We start from the raw sequence: 22,422 nt of genomic DNA on the forward strand, positions 1-22,422 counted from the left end.
TCTTAACCACACTATCTCCATTTCTCCTAGGTTGGTTATCTTGAACAATATAGAGCTATTTGATCTTAAAGGACAATTCTTCAGGTATTCGATAGCAGCTATAATGTTCTTCCATTCAGCATTTTGAATATTTCTCTAATCTTTGCCATTTTCCACAAAACTTAGTTTTAGGCTCTCTCAATATCCCAGAATCCCTTTTATAAATGATATTTAGTTGACTTCCTTTCTTAAATATGATGTTAAAATTATTGATAAGCACTCAGAATATACAGTAGTTTTGTCTCCTGGTCTGGTCCTCTGCTTTCATTAATGTATCCTAAGATTGTAGCTTCTTTCCTTTTAAAATTTGTTACAGTAAGTCACATAAATAAATCATGATAAATTAAAATTCCCTGTTGTGTGTGTGTGTGAAGCTAGCTTTCTAGTTTCATATTTATATAACTAGTAGTTGCTCAATCTAAGACTTTTTAAAATTTACCGTTTACTTTCCTCTTGATACTGTCCTTTTGAAATCATGTTGAACCCTCTTTCTGTTATCCAAGGTTATTATTTACCCCAATGAGTTTCATGGTATCCAGAAATTTTGTTATATATACTTATGACTTTATTTAAGATATCTAATACAGCTGCATGGGGATTTTGGTTAAACATGGGCGTTTGACTTAATACATTATTGCCTTTCTTTTCAAATAACACTGACATTACAATAAAAGAATAAAAAGTATAACATCACAGGAACAAAAATGACCAAAAAATTTTAGAAGATAAGAAAAAATTAGTAGAAGAGTATTAAATGATTTAGGCAAGTGGAAGGAGGTACACTCTGAGTTGTCTGCGGAGACTAGCTAGCAGGTTTACAAAACCTCTGAAAAGACTCAACACTTGGTAGTAAAAAGTGAAAATACAAGGATGAGGCTGGAGATTAAAAGTAGATAATAGCTGTAGAATGTCTTAAATGAAGTGGTTGAATCCTCCGTAAACTATTTGCCTTTCTAGGAAACTGGGCATTATATTTTCTCCAAGAAAATGGAGGCTGATATTCTGGATCCAGGTATATCAGATGCATGAAAAGGAAGGGACATGGAGCCAAACAGTGAACTTCCATATAGCTTCTTAATGCGATGAATAGAAGTAGACAGCCAAGGATAACCTAACAGTTGAGGAGAGCCTCTAAGATGAGAGGGTGAACAAATGAAAGAGACAAGGTAGAGACCAGAGGGAAAAAAACACAGTGGGCCAGAGGGGAAGGGGTATTAATCTGTTAGAAAGGAAATGTTGCATCTTCAAAAGAAGAGAACATTCTTTTGAAACTCTTTCAATAAATAAGAAATAACTTTTGGAAATTAAAAATGATACCCCCCCAAAAAAAATTAGTACAAAGATTGGAAGCAAAGTTGAAGCAGTTTCATAAAGACACAGATCATAGGTACTGATTATGATTTCAGTAAACTGAGGATATAGAAGACTATACTAAAAATGTCCAGAAAGAGTACCTTGAAGTTACAGTCATGTCCAACTCTTTGCGACCCTGTGGACTGTAGCCCACCAGGCTCCCCTGTCTATGGGGATTCTTTGGGCACAAATACTGGAGTGGGTTGCTATGCCCTCCTCCAGGGAATCTTCCCAACTCAAAGATTGAGCCCCAGTCTCTCACATTGCTGGCAGACTCTTTGCTGTCTGAGCCACCAGGAAAGCCCAAGAATACTGGAGTGGGTAGCCTATACCCTTCTCCAGCGTATCTTCCTGACCCAGGAATCGAACAGGGGTGTTCTGCATTGTAGGCGGATTCTTAATGACCTAGCTACTAGGAAGAAATTGTCTAAATTTGATAAGCATATTAAAAAAAACAGGTAAATATCAGAACTCCCTACAAGATTTGTTAGGTATAGGGAGGATCCTACTGGTTTTCTAATGTCCTTTTGTCTTGGTTGACATTTTATATAAAAATTCAGTTGAGTTATATGGTATACAGACTATATAAATATGTAGTCTATAAACTATTAAGAGTCTATATATAGTCTACATAAACTATATAAACTATATTTATATAGACTAGATAAATATATATATCAATAACAACCAAATATCTAGCCATATCTTACAGCCTTTGTTCAGCTATCTTGTTTTTTGTTTGTTTTTATTTATTTATTTTTTTAGCTATCTTGTTCTTAACAGTGACACTGTCTTCTTCATCAGTTCAGTTCAGTCAGTTAGTCGTGTCCGACTCTTTGTGACCGCATGGACTGCAGCACACCAGGCCTCCCTGTCCATCACCAACTCCCGGAGTTTATCCAAACTCATGTCCGTTGAGTAGGCGATGCCATCCAACCGTCTCATCCTCTGTCATCCCCTTTTCCTCCTGCCCTCAATCTTCCCCAGCATCAGGGTCTTTTCAGATAAGTCAGCTCTTCGCATCAGGTGGCTGAAGTATTGGAGTTTCAGCTTCAACATCAGTCCTTCCAGTGAACACCCAGGACTGATCTCCTTTAGGATGGACTGGTTGGATCTCCTTGCAGTCCAAGGGACTCTCAAGAGTCTTCTCCAATACCACAGTTCAAAAGCATCAACTTAATATGCTGTCTAGGTTTGTCATAACTTTCCTTCCAAGGAGCAAGCGTCTTTTAATTTCATGGCTGCAGTCACCATCTGCAGTGATTTTGGAGCCAAAAAAAATAACGTCAGCCACCATTTCCACTGGTTCCCCATCTATTTGACATAAGTGATGGGACCAGATGCCATGATCTTAATTTTCTGAATATTGAGCTTTAAACCAACTTTTTCACTCTCCTCTTTCAGTTTCATCAAGAGGCTCTTTAGTTCTTCTTCATTTTCTGCCATTAGGGTGGTGTCATCTGCATATCTGAGGTTATTGATATTTCTCCTGGCAGTCTTGATTCCAACTTGTGCTTCATCCAGCCCAGTGTTTCTCATGATGTACTCTGCATATAAGTTAAATAAGCAGGGTTGTTGGGGGCAAAGTGGGGAACTCTTGGGCCCTGGAAGGCGCAAACGGAGGTGGCGGCGATCGCCTTAAATCAGAAAGTGGTGGATAGGTTTTTAAAGGTTTGCGCAGAAGGGGAGGTAGCTCGCCAGGGCGCCTGGCCACAGTGTCCTGTAAGTCCTCTCCTTTCTCCTCTGCTGATTTTTTCTTCCTTCTTCTCTTTAAATCTTTCTCAAGTTTTCTTTCCTTCACTCTATCTTTTTTTCTTCCTCTTCTCTTCTCTTTTACTTTCTATCATTTCCTTCCTGTTTCCCTCTTTCATTCTCCCTTCTTCCTTCTTACTGTCTCTCTCTCTCTCCCTCTCTTCCTGCCTTTCTCACTTTTCTCTCCCCCTTCCTTTCTCGCTACCTTCTCTTTCCTTCGTTTCTTTTCCTTTACCCTTTCTCTCTTTTTCTTTCCTCCTCCCTCTCTTTCTCTCTGTATCCCTTTTTCTAACTTCCTTTCTTTTTCTATCTTGCTGCATTCCTTGATTCTTTCCTCCTCTGTTCCTCTCTCCTTTTCACTCTTTAGTTCTTTTTCTATCTTTAGATCTTTCTCTATTTTCTTTCCTTTTTTCTTTTTCACTTTTTTTCTTTTTATTTTTCTCTCTCTCTCTTTTTTTTTTTTTTTTTTTGCTTGGGTGAGGCCCCTCCTGAGGGGGTTTTCTGCAAGGAGCAGGCTCTGTATGTTGTGTATTTTTTAAAAGCTCCTTTGTTTAAAAAAAACTTTTTTATCTTTTTCAACCTTAGGCAATGCTCTGGGAGGCTTTGGATGTAAACTGGAGAATTCTTAGGCCCTGGGAGGTGCAAGCGGAGGTGGGGTAGTTGCCTTAAATCAGAAATTGTTGGATAAATTTTTAAAGGTTTGTGTAGAGGGAGAGGGGGCTCACCAGGGTGCCCGGCCACAGCGTCCTGTAAGCCCTCTCACTCCTCGGGAGGTAGAGCACAGTCTCGCTCCTTTTCTTCGTCAATGGCAGAAAATATGATCTGCGCAGAAGGTGGAGACTCACTACCATCCACTGCTATAGCCTCTCCCATAGGTTATCCCACAGCCTCATGACGAGGGTCCAGAACATTTTTAATCATATTTATAGGATAAGTTTTTAGTTGTTCTTTTACCTTCACCCAAGTATCTAAATTAACAGTAGCCTCTTTTAACAGTTTCAAGATTACTTGTATATAAAGAGTTGCCGTCCTTAGTTTCAGTGTTAGCCATGTCAGAAAATTAAGTATAATAGAAGATAAAGCTTTTAGCTTTCAAAAGATCAGGCTTTTCTTTGGCCTTTTAACTTCAGAAACCGTTTTTTCTCTCTAACTCTAACCGTTTAACACTTTCAACACTTCCCACTCCTACTCGCCCTGTCTATCCTACAGGGGGGTCCGCGGCACCCTGAGTAGGGTCCTAGCCGTCCCGAACACTGGGGGAACAATAGGGCTGATGACCCAAACTGTTCTGAGGGGGAACAACAGGGCTGATGACCCAGATTGTTCCGAGGAGGGGGGCAATAGGGCTGATGACCCTAATTGCTCTGAGGGGGAACAACAGCGCTGATGACCCAAATTGTTCTGGGGAACCTACCTTCGAATTGCCTGTCTCGGGCGCCACCTGCCGGGGTCCAGCCCCGGCTGATCCAGGGTATTTGAAGCGGGGACGGCGTCGGCGAGGATCAGGATACAAGAGCTTCAATTAGATATTAATTAGAGATGTAAAGAGTAATAGAATGAGGATAGCTCAGTAGGTAAATTCAGTGGAGAAAAGAGGCTGAGTAGCTTGGTTTACGCAGGAGACCAATAAAACTTCAAGACAAGAAGTTTGCACTACTTACGTAGGCCGCAGGCGTCCTTCCGTTCTCCCGAAGGAGAGGAGACACTGAGGCCTTCCCAGTCGGATCTTAGAAGCCCAGGCATAATTAGTAAGCATGGCAGGTTCTGCGCTCCAGATGGAGACTCAGCCAGAGTGAGAGAGAGAGCGACATGGGGAGACCAGTCTTTCGAGGAACTGATCCCAATTCTTTATTTTCCAGAGTCTGTTTTTATACACTGAGATGTTATACAAAAGTCACGCGGGGATAGCAGTCCTGACTTTTATTAAAGTCAGGTGCTTCACACAAATGTATACAGAGGTCTTAGGGGTGTTACATCATCTTCTGGCCAGGGGGCCTGCTGACAATTTACGACCCTCTCCTTGTGACAGCGGTCAGTCAACCAGGACACTTATTTCTCCAGGGGTGATTATTCTTAAAACAGACGCCACCCAAATAAAGTTACATTCCTATAGGGTGAGGGTGTAGTGGGTTTTAGTTAAGGAAAGAATTTACTTGGCCTAAGGTCTAATGTGATTTATATCAAAGGTTAATACTTATTTCTTCTATATATTCATTAATGTGTGTAAGGGCAGGGGATGTGGAGTCTTAGCAACAAACATTGGCTCAACAAATGAAAAACCCTTCACCAATACAATTTCTAATCAGCCCACTATACTTATACTAATGGTTTTCTAACTTTTCTAAGCAACCTGTTTTTAGAAGGTTTAAAGCATCTCATGCCTCTCACGGTTGGGAGGCTGTGAGCAATCACATGTGGCCGGACAAGCCTTTCAGGCAGGCTAGAGAACCTTCAGAGGAGTTTGTAGGTTGAAACACTCCTATCAAGCCCAGGAATTATTATTAACTGGAGCTCTAAGTTAACTTCTCCAAAAGAGGTGGTGGGGGACAGCCCCCCATAAAGTCAGAGGTGTAGGTGAGAGCACAAAGTAGTAAAGTAGGCAGGCTCTGGTTATGGGGGTAGATGCTCGAGGATTTCCAGGGGGACTCCTGAGGCTCGATCCCGCCTTTGCATATGTCAAGCCTCCTTCCTCATGACCTTTGCCATGGGTGGAGTGCCTCACGCCGGCCCCCAACACAGGGTGACAATATACAGCCTTGACATACTCCTTTCCCAGTTTGGAACCAGTCTGTTGTTCCATGTCCAGTTCTAACTGTTGCTTCCTGACCTGCATACAGATTTCTCAAGAGGAAGGTCAGGTGGTCTGGTATTCTCATCTTTTTCAGAATTTTCCACAGTTTATTGTGATCCACACAGTCAAGGCTTTGGCATAGTCAATAAAACACAGAAACAGATGTTTTTTTGAAATTCTCTTGCTTTTTCAATGATCCAGCAGATGTTGGCAGTTTGATTTCTGGTTCCTCTGCCTTTTCTAAATCCAGCTTGAACATCTGGAAGTTTACGGTTCATGTACTGTTGAAACCTGGCTTGGAGAATTTTGAGCATTACTTTACCAGTGTGTGAGATGAGTGCAATTGTGTGGTAGTTTGAGCACTCTTTGGCATTGCCTCTCTTTGGGATTGGAATGAAAACTGACCTTTTCCAGTCCTGTGGCCACTGCTGAGTTTTCCAAGTTTGCTGGCATATTGAGTATAGCACTTTCACAACGTCATCTTTTAGCATTTGAAATAGCTCACCTGGAATTCCATCACCTCCACTAGCTTTGTTCATAGTGATGCTTCCTAAGGCCCACCTGACTTCACATTCCAGAATGTCTGGCTCTAGGTGAGTGATCACATCATCCTGATTATCTGGGTCATGAAGATCTTTTTTGTACAGTTCTTCTGTGTATTCTTGCCACCTCTTCTTAATATCTTGTGCTTCTGTCAGGTCCATACCATTTCTGTCCTTTATTGAGCCCATCTTTGCATGAAATGTTCCCTTGGTATCTCTACTTTTCTTGAAGAGATCTCTAGTCTTTCCCATTCTCTTATTTTCCTCTGTGTCTTTGCACTGATTACTGAGAAAGGCTTTCTTACCTCTCCTTGCTATTCTTTGGAACTCTGCATTCAAATGGGTGTATCTTTCCTTTTCTCCTTTGCTTTTCACTTCTCTTCTCTTCACATCTATTTGTAGGACCTCCTCAGACAGCCATTTTGCTTTTTTGCATTTCTTTTTCTTGGGGATGGTCTTGATTCCTATCTCCTCTACAGTGTCACGAACCTCCATCCATAGTTCATCAGGCACTCTATCAGATCTAGTCCCTTAAATCTATTTGTCACTTCCACTGTATAATCATAAGGGGTTTGATTTAGGTCATACCTGAATGGTCTAGTAGTTTCCCCCACTTTCTTCAATTTCAGTCTGAATTTAGCATAAGGAGTTCATGATCTGAGCCACAGTCAGCTCCCGGTCTTGTTTTTGCTGACTGTATAGAGCTTCTCCATCTTTGGCTGCAAAGAATATAATCAGTCTGATTTTGGTGTTGGCCATCTGGTGAAGTCCATGTGTAGAGTCTTCTTTTGTGTTGTTGGAAGAGGGTGTTTGCTATGACAAGTGCATTTTCTTGGCGAAACTCTATTAGCCTTTGCCCTGCTTCATTCTGTACTCCAAGGCCAAATTTGGCTGTTACTCCAGGTGTTTCTTGACTTCCTACTTTTGCATTCCAGTCCCCTATAATGAAAAGGACATCTTTTTTGGGAGTTAGCTCTAAAAGGTCTTGTAGGTCCTCATAGAACCATTCTACCAGCTTCTTCAGTGTTACTGCTCAGGGCATAGACTTGGATTACCGTGATATTGAATGGTTTGCTTTGGAAACGAACAGAGAACATTCTGTCGTTTTTGAGATTGCATCCAAGTACTGCATTTCGGACTCTTTTGTTGACTATGATGGGTACTCCATTTCTTCTAAGGGATTCCTGCCCACCAGTAGTAGATATAATGGTCATCTGAGTTAAATTCACCCATTCAAGTCCATTTTAGTTCGCTGATTCCTAGAATGTTGACGTTCACTCTTGTCATCTCACGTTTAACCACTTCCAATTTGCCTTGATTCATAGACGGAACATTCCAGGTTCCTATGCAATATTGCTCTTTACAGCATCAGACCTTACTTCTATCACCAGTCACGTCCACAACTCGGTGTTGTTTTTGCTTTGGCACCGTCTCTTCATTCTTTCTGGAGTTATTTCTCCACTGATCTCCAGTAGTTCATATCATGGCCTAAAAAGTCTAATAGATTTCCTTGGTCTATTAACTTGGTATCACTCTTCTTTAATGCCTTTCTTACAAAGTTATTTTTTCCTTTCCCTTTTAAAGAATCTTTCTAATTTAGCATGTTGTCTCTTTTTGTTCCCTTTAAATCTAAAATATAATTTCTGGCATGCAGTTAGGATGTCTTGGGTACTGTGTACTTTGTTTCTTACATTATCTAAAACAGGGGAATTCTTTTTCTACAAATAAGTAACATGGCTGTATTAAAATACCATTGCTTTGGAAATATTTCCATAGCAGTAAGATGATTTAGAATGTGTGTTTGTGACTGAGTTGTAAAATTACTATCTGACATATGTCTTGGAAAATTCCACACATCCTGCCAGTTTTCAGTTTCTGGCACATTGACTAGAGTTTGTACATGAGGAAATCAAACCCTACTTTCCCTTGATTTACCACCCCCTCTGATAATATGAGATTCAGTTAAATGCTTGCTAATCTTGAGTCAGATCCCATCATGGCCTTTCTGTATCTACTAGTTCTTTTGTGTGTATGTCTTCCAAGCGGCTCAATGGTAGAAAATCCTCCTGCCAATGCAGGAGACACGGGTTCAGTCCTTGGGTCAGGAAGATCCCAAGGAGGAGAAAGTGGCAACCCAAAGAATAGAATAGAAGTGTGTGCTTATATTCTGGATATTGAATTGGTAGTGGATATTGATTTTGGTTAAATAAGCAGAAGTCAGGATAAAAGAAAATCTTGGATGTTAGAAGGCATCCAAAGCAGAAAGTTTGACCTGTTAAGTAATGTATCTGTTTTCTAAATGTATCCCTTCATCGGTGCTTTTATCTACAGATTTCTTTTTTAGGATAAATTTAGTCATGAGATGGTAATGCACTGGCAGCAGTTTGCTTCTAAAAAGCAATTGTGTTTCTACTAAGGACAAGATGTTGGGTGGAGGAATTACATACTTATTTGGTTTTAGGTTTATTTAGCCATACAAAAATGTTTTTCCTCTTAAGATTTTGGCAAGAAAATCTAACCAATTGGAAAAACATCTGGTGTTGGTTGAGTGAGGGAATCGCATAATCAGTAAAAATTACTTATAGGAAAAAATTGTTTAAAAAAAACTCTGCAGCTTCAACTCTGGACTTCTCTATGGCAGTTTATCCTTAATCTCTCCCAGAAATTTTCTTCCCAGCAAAAGATTTTACCTATGTTGGGCTACTTCTGTATATCTCTAATTTTATTCAAATCTTTGAAATTTAGATCACAAGTCATACACTTTTTAAATGGAGAACCTGTTTTCACAGCTTTTGCTATCTAACAACCACTCTGAAACTTAGTGGCTTGAAACAGTTATCCAGCCTGGCAGTTCTTCTGCTAGTCACTCAAAAAGATCACTGGCAAGGCTGCAGTCCTCTGGTGGCTTGGCAGGGGCTTGAGCATCTAAGATGGCCTCACTTACCGTCTGAGATCTTGGTGTCACTGTCAGCTGGTACTCTTTTTCCACAAGGCCTGTCATCATGCAGAAGGTTATCTTGGGCTTTCTAACATACTAGCAGGAGTGTTTCAAGAATTAAAGTTTCCATTAAGGCTTACTTGGAAATCAGTGTTATGTTCACACACACACTGTTTTTTTTGTTTGTTTGCTTTTTGTTTTGGTCAGATCAAAAATCACGTGAATTTGGATGCAAAGGGTGGGAAAATAGACTCCACTTATTGAAGGGAGGTACAGCAAAACCCCATTGCCAAAGGGTATTGTAGCAAGGAGATAAGATTCTTTGGAGGCCCTTATTATAATGTTCTACCATGGTCTGCCCTTTGGCTCCAGTGATTCACATTCTTGTCACATGCAAAGCATTCTCTCCCAAGACCTCCAAAATCTTCTCCAAAGACAAATAACCTGTAAAAATTAAAAAGTGTAAATAAACAGTGGTGAATACCTGTAATTTATCATCAGTATCAAATTTAGAGGTGGATGAGGATACTGATGCGAAGAACTGACTCTTTTGAAAAGACCCTGAGACTGGGAAAGATTGAAGGTGGGAGAAGAGGGTGACAGAGGATGAGATGGTTGGATGACATCACCGACTCCATGGACGTGAGTTTGAGTAAACTTCAGGAGTTGGTGATGGTCAGGGAAGCCTGGCATGCTGCAGTCCATGAGGTCCCAAAGAGTCAGACTCAACTGAGCAACTGAACTGAACTGAACTGAGGGTACTTACCTGCAGTTCCTCTTGATCCAGAGACTTGTGAACTAAAAAGAAAAGTTATCTGCCCCATACACTCAACATACACTGTTATTCACAAAGATAAAATAACGGTAATATATTCCCCCAAAAAAGGGGGAGTAACAGGAGGCAAGGGCTTCCCAGGCGGCACTAGTGTTAAGGAACCTGCCTGCCAGTGCAGGAGACATAAGAGACTCAGGTTCAACTCCTGGATCAGGAAGATCCTTGGAAGAGGGCATGGCAACCCACTCCAGTATTCTTGCCTGGAGAATCTCATGGACAATGGAGCTAGCTGAGCTATGGTTATAAGGTCACAAAGAGTCGTACACGACTGAAGCAACTTAGCACACACAAATGCACGCATCAGCCCTGAAATGTAGTAGACATGTTGTCAGGGTCACATACTGCAGCTAAAACAGAGCAGAACCCTGTGTTCCTTCTCCCCCATGTCCTCTGCCTGCCTTTTGTCTGTAGAAAATGTTTAGCTGAAGTGTAAGTTTAACAGAGAATCAAGAAAATGCAGAAGCAAAGGAAAACAAACAAAACCAATAATTGTTCAGTTATTAAGCAAAGTCAAGGGCCTTAAGTTCTTCTTCATGGGCAATAAAATCAAGATGGCACTGACGGGACCACTGCATAACCAATTTCAAGATGCCTGTCAGAGCTGACTGTAGCCCCCTGCCTTGGCCTATAAACACACCTGAAACTCTCCTTCAAAAGCTCTTGCCTAGGCACTTCCCTGGTGGCCTAGTGGTTTAGAATCTGCCTTGTAACACAGGGAATGTGGGTTTGATCCTTGGTTGGGGAACAAGATTGCACGTGCTGCAGGGCAACTAAGCTCGAGTGCCACAACTGTTGAGCCTGGGTGCTATAGCAGCTAGGGAGAAGCTTGCACGCTGCAATGAAAGATCTTGCATGCCACAACTAAACCTACCACAACCCAAAAATAAATGTTTTTTAAAAGTACCAGTGAACAACCCATCCCAAACTAAATAAATCAGATAGCCAAATAAATTGGATATCTGAGGCTGGGGTCTAATAATTCAATTAAAAAAAAAAACAAACAAACCTCTTGCCCACTGATTGTCAGTGGTAAGTTGGCCTTTTGACATGAGTCTACTCTGTCCCCTGGTTGCCTGCTTCTGAAATAAAGCATTTTCCTTTCCACCAACCTTGCCTCTCAAGTGTTGGCAAACAGTTGGATCTGACTTTTGGTAACACAGGAGCAGGAAATGTGCCTTGACTGGGGCCCAGTTCTACTTCTTGGGAATGGTTCCCTAATCCACTGTTCTCTGTGATTCTTAGTACTGCGTCATGAGCTCTTAACACTGCTTTCTGAGAGGTTCTCCTTTTACATAAGAAATACCTCAGGGTACTTCCTCCCTACAGAAAGTTGGGAGTCCAGAGGTCTCCTTTCACTTTAAATAGTCGCTGTCCCTTGTTGTAGTTGTACCCAGCAGGTACAACTTCCTTTAAAATTTCTGGGATTTTCTATGAATCTGATTTGTATTATTCCATGTCCCAAAAGCTACATCATTATAACTCTTTTTAAGACAGACCTCTCCCTACTTTGGTTGTGTCTGTCTGCTGTGGCATATATTCCTTCTAGCTGCTTAGAGGCCATTGTGTCTGGTTGAGTCAGCTAGGCATGGCTTTAAATTTTTCTGAATTATAAAACAACTGCATAACCTTTGGTTTGGCAAAGTTCACATATATGATATCAAAAGTATTATCTGTTTAAAAAAAAAAGATAAATTGGACCTTTCAAAATTAAAAATACTCTTTTTTAAAAAACTATTCTTTGAAAGACACCATTAAGAAATAGAAATAACACAGAATGGGAGAAAATATTTACAAGTCATAGAGTAGATAATGAATGTGTATTCAAAATATATTAGTATAAAGAGCCCCTAAATCTAAGAAATAAAACAACTCAAAAGGGTAAATGATTTGAATGCACATTTCACCCAAGAAGTCATTTGAACGGCCAAAAAGCACATGAAAAGATGCCCAACAGCATTAGTAATTACGGAGACGCAAATTGGTACCATAATAACACCCCATTCAGTTCAGTTCAGTCGCTCAGTCGTGTCCGACTCTTTGCGACCCCATGAACTGCAGCACGCCAGGCCTCCCTGTCCATCACCAACTCCCGGAGTTTACCCAAACTCATGTCCATTGAGTCGGTGATGCAATCTAACCATCTCACCTTGTGCTCCCCTTCTCCTCCTGCCTTCAGTCTTTCCCAACATCAGGGTCTTTTCAAATGAGCCAGCTCTTCGCATCAGGTGGTGCCAAGTATGGGAGTTTCAGCTTCAACATCAGTCCTTCCAATGAACACCCAGGACTGATTTCCTTTAGGATGGACTGGTTTGACCTCCTTGTAGTCCAAGGGACTCAAGAGTCTTCTCCAACACCACAGTTCAAAAGCATCAATTCTTCTGTGCTCAGCCCTCTTTATAGTCCAACACTCACATCCATACATGACCACTGGAAAAACCATAGCCTTGACTAGATGGACCTTTGTTGGCAAAGTAATGTCTCTGCTTTTTAATATGCTGTCTAGGTTGGTCATAACTTTCTTTCCAAGGAGCAAGCGTCTTTTAATTTCATGGCTGCAGTCACCATCTGCAGTGATTTTAGAGCCCCCCAAAATAAATTAGACTAGCTGAAATAAAGTCAACATGAGACTTCCATAGAGGTCCAGTGGTTAAGACTCCTTGTTTCCATTGCAGGGTTCGATCCCTGCTTGGAGATCCCAAATGCCCTGGATGGTAAGATACGGACAGACTGCAAATCTTATACGTTGCTGGTGGGAATATAAAATGGTACAGCTACTTTGGATATCAATTTAAAAGTTTAAAATAAACTTAACCATATGATACAAGCCATAAACTCTCCATTTTAGATTTTATCCAAGAGAAATGGGAACCTATTTCAACCCAAAGCAGGTGTAACAATTCAAATGTTGTTAGCTAGGAATGAATAAACAAAATTTGTAATTTCATACGCTGGAATACTATTCAACAATAAAAAGGAATGAACTACTAGTACATGCTACAACATAGATGAACTTCAAAAACACACAGAATAAAAGAAGCCACGTCCAAAAAATTGCATTATTTTATGATTCTATTTTTTTTAATGCTCATAAAGGAAAATCTACAGAGACAGAAAGCAGATGAGTAGTTACTTAAAGATTGATTGCTGATGGGCGTGAATGATATTTTGGGGATGTTGGAATTCATCAAAACTGAGTAGTAGTGATGGTTTGATGGCTTTGTAAATTTACTAAAAATCATTGCAGTGTACACTGAAAACCAGTGAATTTTATGCTATGTGAATTATGCCCTAATAAAGCTGCTAAAATTTCTGTATACAGATGAAATACCATACCAGTGAAAACTTTGCAATTATTACAACTTTTTTTTAAGGAAGGGGGATATAAGTTGAGTATCCAAACTTTTTTCTTCATGTGTTTTACTTGTTATATTTTATAATATTATTGTTATATTTTGTAATGTTATTCAATCTGTTGCTGAAATAATTTCATGTCATTTGCACGTTATTTGATGAATTTAGAGTAACATTCAGTTTATTAAATTTCTTTTTCCCTCCCCTCCTCTCATCTCCCTTCCCAACCATATCCCTCCTTTTCCTTTGTCTCCCTTCCCCTCCCCTCCACCACCGAGATAGATACGAAGTGAACAAAGCATGGAGGTCTGCTGTAAATTTACAGTCAAAAAATATTTCCTGATCTGTTTAGTAAAAATGACATTCATTGGTTCAGGAATTTATAGGCATTGTGTTGTTTACTGACTGTACTGTGATGAACTAAACGGACAAGGCCCCCTTCGTCATTATATCAGAGCTTAAAGTCTGATATATTGGACACCATACCAGCCCAGGGTGCTTTGGGATTTTATCTGAGAAGGGAACAGTCACATCCAGTTAGGATGATTGGAAAAGGTTTCATGACACAGATAACATGTCCAGTGGGCGTTAATCGATTTCTGTTGACAGAATAGGCAAGTTTGGTTGCACGGGTGCTCTAGAGAAGATAACATGAACAAAAAGCACAGAGCCTGTTTGAAGAGAAGCATGTGGTCCTTCGTTCTTATTTTAGTTCTGTTTTCCTCCTCTTGATCATACTGTAATTGCTATCTGTAATTAAAAGTTGCTGCTATTTATAAAATGTATCATTATTTTATATATCACACACAAAAAAGCTTTTGATTTTGATTGTAAGATGATTCCTAAATTCAGAAACTTTAAAATGTGAAAAAAGAATCTTAAAAATTTTTAATTGTGGAAAAATACATATAAAAATTGCCACCCTGTACTTTTTAAAGTGTACAATACATTCAGTATTGTGCAACTGAATTAAATGACTTAAATATTATAGTTTATTTTTCTCTTATATGTAAGTCCAGAAGTATGGTGTCTCTGTAGTCATCTGCAGGCTTTTTCTAGTTTTCTGCTTATCTCTAAACTGTAGTCTTCAGCTTCATGATACAAGATGGAGTTCAGTCATCCTGACCACATTTCACACAGCATAATTGAGGAAGGAATAAAGAAGGGCCACACCCTCTCTCATTAAGGACAGTCCAAGCCCCCTGATACTGTACACATCACTTTTTCTTATATCCCATTGGCCAGAACGTAATGGAAAATAAAGTCGTCTTTCCACACAGCCATGTGTTAGCTAAAAACTGGGAGTTCTGTTACTCTAGACGTGTAGAAAGGATATTGGGGGATACTAGTAATCTGGCCAAAATGCGTGTTAAACTTTTATTTCCTCTATAATTGACTAATATAGGTCAGACCTTTTAATTTCTGGGTTTTGGAGTTGTTAGCTATACTTTACTTTTATTTTATTTTATTTTTAAATTTTTACATAATTGTATTAGTTTTGCCAAATATCAAAATGAATCTGCCACAGGTATACATGTGTTCCCCATCCTGAACCCTCCTCCCTCCTCCCTCCCCATTCCATCCCCCTGGGTCGTCCCAGTGCACCAGCCCCAAGCATCCAGTATCGTGCATCGAACCTGGACTGGCAACTCGTTTCATACATGATATTTTACATGTTTCAATGCCATTCTCCCAAATCTTCCCACCCTCTCCCTCACTCACAGAGTCCATAAGACTGTTCTATACATCAGTGTCTCTTCTGCTGTCTCGTACACAGGGTTATTGTTACCATCTTTCTAAATTCCATATATATGCGTTAGTATACTGTATTGGTGTTTTTCTTTCTGGCTTACTTCACTCTGTATAATAGGCTCCAGTTTCATCCACCTCATTAGAACTGATTCAAATGTATTCTTTTTAATGGCTGAGTAATACTCCATTGTGTGTATGTACCACAGCTTTCTTATCCATTCATCTGCTGATGGACATCTAGGTTGCTTCCATGTCCTGGCTATTATAAACAGTGCTGCGATGAACATTGGGGTACACGTGTCTCTTTCCCTTCTGGTTTCCTCAGTGTGTATGCCCAGCAGTGGGATTGCTGGATCATAAGGCAGTTCTGTTTCCAGTTTTTTAAGGAATCTCCACACTGTTCTCCATAGTGGCTGTACTAGTTTGCATTCCCACCAACAGTGTAAGAGGGTTCCCTTTTCTCCACACCCTCTCCAGCATTTATTACTTGTAGACTTTTGGATGGCAGCCATTCTGACTGGTGTGAAATGGTACCTCATAGTGGTTTTGATTTGCATTTCTCTGATAATGAGTGATGTTGAGCATCTTTTCATGTGTTTGTTAGCCATCTGTATGTCTTCTTTGGAGAAATGTCTATTTAGTTCTTTGGCTCATTTTTTGATTGGGTCCTTTATTTTTCTGGAGTTGAGCTGTAGGAGTTGCTTGTATATTCTCGAGATTAGTTGTTTGTCAGTTGCTTCATTTGCTATTATCTTCTCCCATTCTGAAGGCTGTCTTTTCACCTTGCTAATAGTTCCTTTGATGTGCAGAAGCTTTTAAGGTTAATTAGGTCCCATTTGTTTATTTTTGCTTTTATTTCCAATATTCTGGGAGGTGGGTCATAGAGGATCCTGCTGTGATGTATGTCAGAGAGTGTTTTGCCTATGTTCTCCTCTAGGAGTTTTATAGTTTCTGGTCTTACGTTGAGATCTTTAATCCATTTTGAGTTTATTTTTGTGTATGGTGTTAGAAAGTGTTCTAGTTTCATTCTTTTACAAGTGGTTGACCAGATTTCCCAGCACCACTTGTCAAAGAGATTAAAAGTAAAGTATAGTTAACTGTAAGCAGGCTTCTTTGCTAACTATACTTTACTTTTAATCAGCAGGGGTCACTGTTGAGAAAGTGTTTCTTTTCCTATTTCCTTTATTAAACCCAGTTGCCATTTCCCACTCAGATCCTGGATTTAAAACCTCTTGAATTGGTTTCCAATGTCTTTGTTGTGTGATGAGCATTTAAATTCATTATTTTAGTAAACTAATTCCCAAAGTTTGCCAAAGATTTCAAAACTGATCAGGAAAGCTAAAATAATAGCCAAAAAATGCTTCTTCATACTATTCTGGAGCTCTTTGTTATAATTACAGTTTATAAAAAGTAGTTTCACAATTATATTTCTTAACTAGGTAATTTATAGAAAAACGATTACAGTTTTATACAAAGCAGTAATAAATGTTAATGTATGACAAACCAAATCACTTAGATTTTTAAAAACCTGAATATATAAGAATGTCCTATCCCTATATACAAGGGATATATTTATATCCCTTATATAAATATATAAGAATGTCCCTCCCTGTAACAGGAGGGCTGTTACAGTGTCTGTTTAAGGGATGATGTCCTATCTTGAAACAAATAATTGAGAGAGAATACTATAGTTGCTCTCATGTTCCCCCACCACCCCCATCCCCACATCCTTGTAATTGTTTGCAGACAGATTATTAAAATATGTAATTATATATCCCTGATGACTCAGATGGTGAAGAATTTGCCTGCAGTGCAGGAGATGTGGGTTCAGTCCCTGAGTCTAGAAGATCGTCTGGAGAAGGGAATGGCAACCCACTCCAATATTCTTGCCTGGAGAATTCTATGGACAGCAGAGCCTGGTGGCTATAGTCCATGGGATCACAAAGAGTTGGACATGACTGAGCAACTAACACTGTATATCCACACATTAAGAATGTCAGATGTTTAAACAGTGACTTCTCTAAAACAATAATATCTAAAACCTTCACAGATTTTTCTAATTAATTATATCCTTGGTCTAATTGGTTTTGACATCTTTATATGTTGTATGAGAAATCTAGAGTTTGGATTCAGCTGAAATAGTAAGATGTCTAAAACATTCTATTGCTTCTGTGAAGTATTTACTTTATAAACAGTATCATGAACTAGAGTGGAAGCCATTTGAATTTCCTAGAAAACATCTAAAATTAATGTGTGTCTACCTCTAGGATTATTTTCTAAGTTCCATTGCTATGTCACTTTAAATAATAAAATATTCTGACTGTGTGTTAGAACTATGATTTCATAAGTTCTGGGGTCCTCAATCCTTTTTTTCTGGTCCATTGATTCTCAGACTTCAGGAAGCATCAGTATCACCTGGAGGGCTTGTTAAAATACAGGTTGCCTCTCTTTTCCCTCCACCACATCTGGCACCCTGTTTCTGATGCTGTAGATCTGGGGTACAACCCAAGAACTTGCATTTCTAACAAGGTCCTGTGTGATGCTGATGCAGTTATTTGACCACAGTTTGTGAGCCACTGATCTTTCTCTACTTGGAGTAGGATACATGTATGCAGAAGGAAGAGGAGGCAAGTATAAATCTGGACTGGTGTCTTATACACATGATCTTTTCCCAGGTACTCCCAGACACTATTCCTTTTCTTCTTTCCTTTTTCATATATCTCATGTTCATATAGACACAACAGCGTTTGGCCTATTTAGGCTGAAGAAGTGAAGTGAAAGTCACTCAGTCGTGTCCGACTCTTTGCAACCCCATGGAGTATATAGTCCATGGAATTCTCCCGGCCAGAATAGTGGAGTGGGTAGCCGTTCCCTTCTCCAGGGGATCTTCCTGACCCAGGAATCAAACTGGGGTCTCCTGCAATGCAGGCAGATTCTTTACCAACTGAGCTACTAGGGAAGCCCATTTAGGCTAACTTAGGGGGAAACTTTTTTGATTTTTGTTCCTTTTTTTTTTTTTTTAAATCTAGAGTTGTACAAGTTGTGTGAACAATACCTAGCAGATTTATATTTTTTTATCAGTTTAATTATTGTCTATATTCAAGTGAGCAGAAAGTGCCTTGCTGGGTATTCAGTTAAATACTTTGAATATACAAGATAGAGTTCAGCATTTCTACTATAAAAGTGATTATCTTTTATATTTTGTGGATTTGAGTTGGGTATAGTCTGTTATATTGGGTGCTTTAGTGATATTTTATACTTAAAAATTTAATTTTTTCCAGAGATCTCAAGCTTAAGATACATGTTGTATGCTAAGAAGTCCCCCAGGCAGGTGTCAACTTTTGATACATTTAGCTGTCTTTGCAAGATATTGCTATTTATGTCATCAACCCTAGATTATTCAGGGTACACTTTATAACTCCTTCATGCATTCTTTCCCGTAAGTGTACCTAGAGGAGAATGATGATGGAACTTCCCTAGCAGTGCACTGGTTAAGACTCCATGCTTCCACTGCAGGGGGCGTGTGTTGGGTCCCTGCTGGGGGAAACTAAAATCCTGCATGGTGTGGCCAAAAAAAAATGAATAATCATAATAGTCAAGAGTCTTAGAAAATTAGAAACTGTGAAATTTGAGATTTGTTTAGGAGGAAGTGTGATGACTTCATTTTGAAAGACTGTTTTACCAAAAAGGAGTATGATTTTTTTCTTAGTAACTTGCATTAATGGATAGAGATTTTAGGGAAGCAGATTTTTCTTTGATGTCAGGTAATTTCCTAAAGCATGTGATTGTCAGTCAGTAGCTTTAGTATAACATAGTGTATTTGCTACACTGAGACTTAGTAGATGATCCAGCTTTCCATCAGCAATTCTGTAGCTTCTTTAAAATTCCTTTTTTCTCCACCTTTTTTTTTTCATTTTCTATAATCTTAGAGATCTGTATCATCTTTTACTTCAACTATAATTTTAACATATTTCTAGCTTATCTCCTTGATGCCAGTCCAAATTTAGTATTTGCTTATTTCTGTGTTTTTCATTGTAGAGGAGGAAACCCTTAAGTACAGAAATAACATCTTACTGTCTTTCTCTTTATTTGCCTGGAAAGGTGCCTAATACTTACAAGATGTTCAGTAAATGTTCACTTCGTGAAGTCAAGAGGCATCTATGTGATACTTAATAGCAGGGACTGAACATACTCCTCAGTTTCAGTGACATGTGTGTTGTCTTTCCTGACTTTTTATTGGATATATAGGTATTTTATTTTTAATGTAGCTTACTAGAAAGCTTATAGTGGAAGAAATTGTGGGTCTGTTTAAAAGTACCCATTGTGAGTTATTTCATTAATTTGAATGATCCTTTGTGCATCCAGAATGCATATGGTTGTGGTTATGAAGCATTATTAGTTTTCTGCATGATTCATAAAACTTGAAAGAGAATGTTCCCTATCCTAGGTTTCTGAACAACTCCATGAACAAATAAATATGAGTTAGATATGGAAAATAACCTTGCCTTAAGGTTTTTCAAATGGTCACTCTGTACTGATACAATTTTAAGCAAGTAAACTTTTTGTACCTCAGTTCCCTTATATGTAAAATGAAGATTAAGGGTCATAAGAAGATTCAATACATTAATACATAAAAAAGACTAAAAATAGCACCTGGCACATAATGTCATCCTTCTGGCTGCTATTAGTTAATTTTTTTCTAAAGATAATGATAGAGAGCAAATTAAATGTCTCAGACATTTTTTAGCCTAAAGAGTTTCTGAAAATATGACTTTGGTTTATAACATCCATTGTGGTTATTCTCTTCTCTCCTAAGAGGATTACCTCTAAACTGTTGAAGTGAAGTCACTCAGTCGTGTCCGACTCTTTGTGACCCCATGGACTGTAGCCTACCAGGCTCCTTGGTCCAGGCAAGAGAACTGGCGTGAGTTGCCATTTCCTTCTCCAGGGGATCTTCCCTACCCAGGGATCGAACCCGGGTCTCCCACATTGTAGGCAGATGCTTTACCGTCTGAGCTACCAGGTGGTAGTCTAAACTGTTGAGTTAAACATAATAAAATGTTAAGTAGCACTTGACACAATGATTTTGTTTTTGCAGATGTTCTCAAATAGTGATGAAGCTGTAATCAATAAAAAACTTCCCAAAGAACTCCTATTACGGTAAGTCTAACTTTATGATGTTTTTTTTGTTTTGTATCACATTTGCCTGTTTAAAATAATCTTAAGAGTTTTTGCTCATTTTTGTGTATCTTTAGGATCTGGATGATCTGAATTTTAAAATTTATTGATGCCTTTATTAAACAGTCTTATCCTAGGAATTACAGCCTTTTAAAAAGTTGCTTGAAACTTTCCTCTGTTACACTCGGGATTTTATTAGAATAGCATGACTGAAAAAAGCACATTGTCTTTGCAAAATGTTAGAAGTTACTGTGCTCAGGGGCATCTTCTTGGTCATAACTGGAACTGCTGTCTAGCCCATAACCGGTCCCTGCTTCAGGATGAAAAATATCTCACTCTAGTGCTGGTAAAGAGTATTTCTGGCATTCCTAAGTATTTGCATGCTGAGTCCTCCACTAGATTGCAAGATCCTTGGAAGCAGGGATTAAATCCTAGGACTTAAACTTTGAAAATGCTAAGGGAAAAAAAAAAAAAAAAAAGAACTGAATTGAACTTGAAATGGATTTTTTCCATGAAAGTAAAACATACATACGAGCTGGTTGACTACAGTTGAAAAAACATCCTAGACTACCAGAGCCATTGGAAAATGCACTCTGAATATCTTTGAGTATGCCATAAATTTCAGTGAAATTTTAGCTATCTTAAAGAAGAATATATTTAAAACAGGTTATGTTCTTCATTGTTACCATAAACTGAGTACGTTAAGACACACTTATTTTTAATATTGGGCTTCCCGGGTAGTGCTCCCTGCCAATGCAGGAGACTCAAGAGACGCAGGTTCGATCCTTGGTTTGGGAAGATCCCCTGGAGTGGGAAATGGCAACCCACTCTAGTACTCTTGCCTGGAAAATTCCATGGACAGAGGAGCCTAGCAGGCTACAGTCCATGGGGCAGCAAAGGGTCAGCTATGACTAAGCGATCATACTGTGTTTATGTTTTTATTAGAGTTTTTCTGTTTTTGTCATGAAACTCAGATTCCTTACAGTGGTCTACAAGACCTCTCATGTTGTGGCAGGGGAATAATATGATCTGGTTTATATTTTTAAAGCATTAGCCTGGGTACTGTGTGCCAGCCAGATTGGGAGATTGGAGTGGAAAGCAATAAGAAGGCTATTAAAGAAATGTAGGCAAGAAATGAGGGTAACACGGATAACATCTTCTGTAATTCTTTACACTGCACCATTGCCTGCCCTGGCCCTTTCTAACTTTAGACACCATTTCTCATTCCCCTCCCACTCCCTCCCCTCTTTTCCTTTTTTAGATATAATTGACATATAATCTATTAGTTTCAGGTATACAACATAATGATTTGATATTTGTATATATTGCAAAATGGCGGTCCAGTGGCTAAGACTCCATGCTTCCACTGCTGAGGGTACAGGTTCAATCCTGGTTGGGAACTAAGATCCTGGATCCCACATGGTGCAGCAAAAAAACAATAATAACATATGCAGCAAAAAATAATATATTGCAAAATTATCACCACGGTAAATCTAGGTAATATCCATCACAACCCATAGTTAAAAATTTGTTGGATTTTTTGTTGTTACTGTTTTAGCTTCTTTTAGAATCTTGTGCTTCTTCCAGCTCAGCGTTTCTCATGATGTACTCTGCATATAAGTTAAATAAGCAGGGTGACAATATACAGCCTTCACGTACTCCTTATCCTATTTGGAACCAGTCTGTTGTTCCATGTCCAGTTCTAACTGTTGCTTCCTGACCTGCACATAGGTCTCTGAAGAGGCAGGTCAGGTGGTCTGGTATTCCCATCTCTTTCAGAATTTTCCACAGTTTATTGTGATCCACACAGTCAAAGGCTTTGGCATAGTCAATAAAGCAGAAATAGATGTTTTTCTGGAACTCTCTTGCTTTTTCAATGATCCAGCAGATG

The 22,422-nt window shown here is 39.2% G+C and overlaps 1 protein-coding gene across 2 annotated transcripts in view; it reads left to right on the forward strand.

The window, feature by feature from the left end:
• The window catches only part of FBXL20 (F-box and leucine rich repeat protein 20), a 101,456-nt gene that overhangs the window by 38,544 nt on the left and 40,490 nt on the right, over positions 1-22,422 (forward strand). For both annotated transcript variants that reach the window (XM_006068547.4, XM_006068548.4), the window contains exon 2: positions 20,452-20,513. In XM_006068547.4, the coding sequence (XP_006068609.1) occupies positions 20,452-20,513 (62 nt within the window). The remainder of the gene's footprint in view (positions 1-20,451; positions 20,514-22,422) is intronic.

This window comes from Bubalus bubalis, chromosome 3 (genome assembly GCF_019923935.1).
Source record: "Bubalus bubalis isolate 160015118507 breed Murrah chromosome 3, NDDB_SH_1, whole genome shotgun sequence".
Taxonomy (NCBI): domain Eukaryota; kingdom Metazoa; phylum Chordata; class Mammalia; order Artiodactyla; family Bovidae; genus Bubalus; species Bubalus bubalis.